Below are 5295 nucleotides of genomic sequence, written 5' to 3' on the forward strand. Positions count from 1 at the left end.
AGTGCTTACGCCTGTGCACCACTGCACTCCAGCTTGAGTGACAGAGAACCTGTCTCAAAAAAAAAAAAAAAAATGGACAGAACTCATTTATAAAAATACATCAAACATAAAAAAGTTAAAATTTTTTCTATGTATCTGGCCGGGCGCGGTGGCTCAAGCCTGTAATCCCAGCACTTTGGGAGGCCGAGGCGGGTGGATCACGAGGTCAAGAGATTGAGACCATCCTGGTCAACATGGTGAAACCCCGTCTCTACTAAAAATACAAAAAAAGTTAGCTGGGCATGGTGGCGTGTGCCTGTAATCCCAGCTACTCAGGAGGCTGAGGCAGAAGAATTGCCTGAACCCAGGAGGCGGAGGTTGCAGTGAGCCGAGATCGCGCCATTGCACTCCAACCTGGGTAGCATGAGTGAAACTCCGTCTCAAAAAAAAAAAAAAAAATTTTTTTCTATGTAATGAAAGAAAACCACCATAATCAAAGTCAAAGGCCAATAAACAGAAAACATTTTGCAACTCATTACAGTTAAACGGCTAATTTCTTTTTTCTTTCTTTTTTTTTTTATTTTTTATTTTTTGAGACAAGGTTTTGTTCTATCACCCAGGCTGGAGTGCAGTGGCTTGACCTCGGCTCACTGCAACTTCTGCCTCCCAGGTGCAAGCAATCTTCCCACTTTAGCCCCTGCAAGTAGCTGGGACAACAGGTGTGCACCACCATGCCCAGCTAATTTATGTCTTTTTAGTAGAGGTGGGGTTTTGCCATGTTACCCAGGCTGGTCTCAACTCCTGAGCTCAAGTGATCCACACACTTTGACCTCCTCCCAGAGTGCTGGGGTTACAGGTGTGAGCCACTCCACCCGGCCAGGGCTAATTTCCTCAATAGAAAAGAGCATCTATAAATAGATTGTTTTAAATGACCAACTATACATATGGGCAAAATAAAGAACAGATAGTTCACAGAAAAATACAAATGGCTCTTAAACATGAAAATATGCTCCATTTCACTTATATTCCAGAAATGCACATTGAACTAACACAGAGATACTGTTTTCCTTCTATCAGATTGGCTAAACTAAGATGGACTATACATTATGCAGGTGAGATTGAAGGAGAAGGGAGCACTCTCACACAGCTGGTTTTGAACTCCAGGAGGGCAGAGGGGCTACAAGGTTTGTGGAGTGCAATCTGGCAAAACTACCGCAAGCCCAGCCATACTAGAATAGCCTAGGTGCAAGGTTATTCATTGCTGTGCTGTATATAATAGCAGTGACAAAAAACAATCAATGGGACCTAATTAAACAAATTATGATATGTTCCTACAATGGGCTACTCTGCGATTGTAAAAGAAGCTCTTTATGGATTGGAAAAATCTCCAAGATATATGATCAAGTGACTAGAGTAAGGTGCAGAGTGTATGGTGAGTGTGGGGAAATGAAAGAATAGACATGTTTGTGCATATCTGTATTCAGGTAATAAATATGCACAAAATATCTCAAGAAATAGGTGGCTAGGTGACAGAGGCAAAAGAGGAAAGTACTCTTCATATATCTTAGTATAAATTTTGACATTTGGACTGTGTAGATACAATACCCATGCAAAAACTAACTTGAGGCCGGGTGCAGTGGCTCACGCATGTAATCCTAGCACTTTGGGAGGCTGAGGTGGGCGGATCATTTGAAGTCAGGAGTTCAAAACCAGCCTGGCCAACAGGGTGAAACCCTGTCTTTACTAAAAATACAAAAATTAGCTGGGCGTGGTGGTGGGTGCCTGTAATTCCAGCCACTCTGAAGGCTGAGGCGGGAGAATCACTTAAGTCTGGAAGGTGGAGGTTGCAGTGAGCAGAGATCTCGCCACTGCACTCCAGCCTGGGAGACAGAGCGAGACTCCGTCTCAAAACAAAACAAAAGAAAAAAGAACAAAAAAAACTAACTTGAAAATGAGATAACACAACTGTAATATGAAGTAGCAAACTGTAATTCAGTCCTCAGGTGTGTGAAGAGCTCAGAGAACGGTGACTTGGAGTGATTGGCACAGCTCCCAGATCCAATGGTGTTGAATTTGGATGGGGCTGGCAGTCCAGGGGTTAATGCACTGCTGAAATGGGGTGAGGAAATGCAGGACTGAGGCCGGCGCCCTGAGTAGTAGCAAGATTGTGTTACAGCTATCTTGGTATGGGTTGATAAGGCCTGGACTAACTTTGCTCCTGTTTTCTTCGTGGGGCCATGGGGAAACATGAACCTGGCAACCAAAAATGGCAAAAGCACATGTAAGGTGGATGTTTAATGCTAGAGGGCAAAGTTCCCTCTACAGTATTTTTTTTTTTTTTTTTGAGATAGAGTCTCATTGTTGCCCAGGCTGGAGTGCAGTCGTGCAATCTCCACTCACTGCAACCTCTGCCTCCTGCCTCAGACTCCTGAGTAGATGGGATTACTAACGCGCCCCATCACGCCCAGCTAATTTTTGTATTTTTAGTAGAGACAGAGTTTCACTTTGTTGGCCAGGCTGGTCTAGAACTCCTGACTTAAGGTGATCCGCTCGCCTTGGCCTCCCAAAGTGCTGAGATTACAGGCGTGAGCCACCATACCCAGTTTTACAGTTGCTTTCTCCTGAGATTTAAGTGCCTGGCCCTTAAGCACCACTTTAGAGCACTGCAGCCATGCAGGCTCAGAGCGGAGAAGTGGAGCCCAAGTTCACAGACGTGAGCTGTGGCGGTGGTATTCGCTCAACAGCACGGTCCGGAGCGTCCACTTCTCCCCAGGAAAAAAAAAATAACAAAAACAGGGCCATCGGTTCAGATTGAGAGCCGCTTTGGGAAGCGTGTGTGCCACCAAGCGCTACCCCGGGGTGTGCGAGGCAGTCAAGGAATGGAAGCAAGGCTGGGTCCCCGTGCAGCCCCAGCGCTGACCTCTTGCCCACCGCATTGCCGCACTGTGCCGCCCTCACACCCATCCTCTCCCGCCTCAGCAGCGTGCAAGGGAAGCTTCGCACCGGAGGCTTTCTCGGCAAGACTGTCTCGGTCCTCTGCTTCAGCTGCAAGGTCAACGGTGGCAGAGCCCCTTCCCACTCCAACCGTGTGTGACTCACACCCAGTGCCCTCTCCTGCCCTCTCCGCCAGCGGTGGCGGCCTCGGCCCTCCAGTCCCCACCCAGTCTCCTGCATGTGGGCACCGGGCGCGCAGTACCTGTGATGCCGAAGCCCCGCAGGCCGCAGACGGGAGCCACGCGCGGCCCCGGCATGGGGCGCGGGTAGCACAGCGGGTAGAGACTCACGCTCAGATAGGCAGGCGGCCACGATGCCCGGCACGGCCAGAACAGACTCTGGGCACTGCACGGAGAAGGAGCTGTCCAGAGGTGCTGGTGGGCGCAGGCGGAGACTGACAGCGGGGAGGCAGCCGGCGCGACGGGGTCGGGCCTCGACAGGATGGCCTCGACGGAGAAGGGGGACTGGAACCGTCCGGGAGTGCGGGGCGTGTTGTGGCCCGTGGGGGACCCGAGCGCCGGAGAGCGGCTAGGGCCAGAGCGCGTTGGCCGGACCCGAGTGCCCGAGGGAGCGGGCGGCAGGCTGCCTGGCGGCCTGGGGCTGGGCTTGGCGCGGCCCATGCCGGGACGGGAGCAAGGAGGAGAGCTCGGGAGGAGTGAGAAGATTCTGCAAACGGTAGGAGCAAGACCGGTTGTCTGGGGCTGGGGACGTCCGGCGCTGGGCGAAGGCGCTTAAATTTCGTGGGGCGGGGCATGGGGCGGCCTCTCCCCACTGCGGCCCGGGCGGGGCCCCCAAAGCCTTTGAGCGCCCGCTCTGGGCGAGGCAAGGTGGGCACGGCGCCAAAGAGTGTGTTCCCTCCCTTCAGCCGCTTTTTAAAATGCCCACCCTGGGGTGGTCAGGGGAAGGACCCTGAGCTCGCTGGTGATCCTGGGTGAGACACCCAGCTTCAATCAGGGGAGCAGGGATGTTCGTTTCCCTGGGGTCTTCCAGAGGCAGAGCTGTGATCTGGCGAGAGGTAGGGTAGTGCCTGCGGATCCTGGCCTCATCTGATCTGCGCCGTCCTCGACGCAGAAGCCTCCGCCAGATTCACCTAGGTTAATTCACCAGATTCACACAGCTTTTTTTAAAATTTAAATATTTTATTTATAAGCACGGTGATAAGTAAATTTCCTACCCTGGCCCTAGCCTTTTAATTTCCGTGCCTTGGGATACCAATATGGTTACCAATTTCTTTCTTTTTTTAAAAAAAACTTTTTGGCCAGGTGCAGTGGCTCATGCCTATCATCCAGTACTTTGGGAGGCTGAGGCTCGAGGATCACTTTAGCCAGGATTTGATTTGATTTGATTTCAGGGTAAAAGATATGGCCACTATGTCTCTAGCTCTGTACTTTTAGTATATAACTCTCTGTGTTTCCATATATAATTGTCAGTTTTCTGTTGTGTCATTTATTCCCTCTTCAGACAGTAAACTCCTGAGCATAAGATTAATATCTCCAATTTACATGTTAGTAAATACAGTAAAAGAGGTTAACAGAACTGCCTTGATTCAAACCCCCTAGGGTATGTGGTTTTAATTTGCATTTATTTCCCTGAAGACCCTTCAATGTGAGCATCTTTGTATATGCTTATCAGCCACTTGGAGATCCTCTTTTGTGTGAAATGCCTGTTCAACTGGTTTGCTTATTTTTGTATTGGGTCACTATCTTTTTCCTATTGTAAGAGTTTTATGTATAGATAATTTGGAATCAAGTCCTTTGTTGTATTATATACAGAAGCAGAGAACTTCTGTCACTCCGTGGTCTGCCTTTTCATTCTTTTAGTAGTCTTTTTTTCTTTTTCTTTTTTTTTTGAGATGGAGTTGCCCAGGCTAGAGTGCAGTGGCATAATCTCACTCACTGTAACCTTTGCCTCCCAGGTTCAAGCGATTCTCCTGCCCCAGCAGCTGGGATTACAGGCACCTGCCATCATGCCAAGCTAATTTTTGTATTTTTAGCAGTGACAGTTTCACCTTGTTGGCCAAGCTGGTCGGGAACTCCTAACCTCAAGTGATCCACTGGCCATGGCCTCCCAAAGTGCTGGGATTACTGCCACACCCAGCTCTAGTGGTCCTTTTGATGAACCAAAAAAATCCTAATTTTTATGAAGTTTAATAATCTGCTTCTGTGTCTTTTAAATGAAATATTTGCCTGTCCCAAGTCATGGAGATATTCTCCAGGCATTTTTCTGATTTTTCATTATTTTACCTTTTACATTTAGGTCTATAATTGATTTTTGTGTAGGTGTTAGGGAAAGGACGTTTTAAGGATAAGTCAAAATCTGAAG

The 5295-nt window shown here is 48.7% G+C and overlaps 1 protein-coding gene across 1 annotated transcript in view; it reads right to left on the bottom strand.

Moving 5' to 3' along the window:
- NOTO (notochord homeobox) overlaps positions 1–3917 on the bottom strand; it is a 9571-nt gene extending 5654 nt beyond the window's left edge. Inside the window, exon 1 of the mRNA XM_032291730.1 lies at positions 3176–3917. Coding sequence (XP_032147621.1) covers positions 3176–3593 — 418 coding nt within the window. The 5' untranslated portion in view covers positions 3594–3917. The remainder of the gene's footprint in view (positions 1–3175) is intronic.
- Between the last annotated feature and the right edge of the window lie 1378 nt (positions 3918–5295).

Source organism: Sapajus apella, unplaced genomic scaffold, assembly GCF_009761245.1.
Source record: "Sapajus apella isolate SASKATOON/1434 unplaced genomic scaffold, GSC_monkey_1.0 scaffold26, whole genome shotgun sequence".
Taxonomy (NCBI): Eukaryota; Metazoa; Chordata; class Mammalia; order Primates; family Cebidae; genus Sapajus; species Sapajus apella.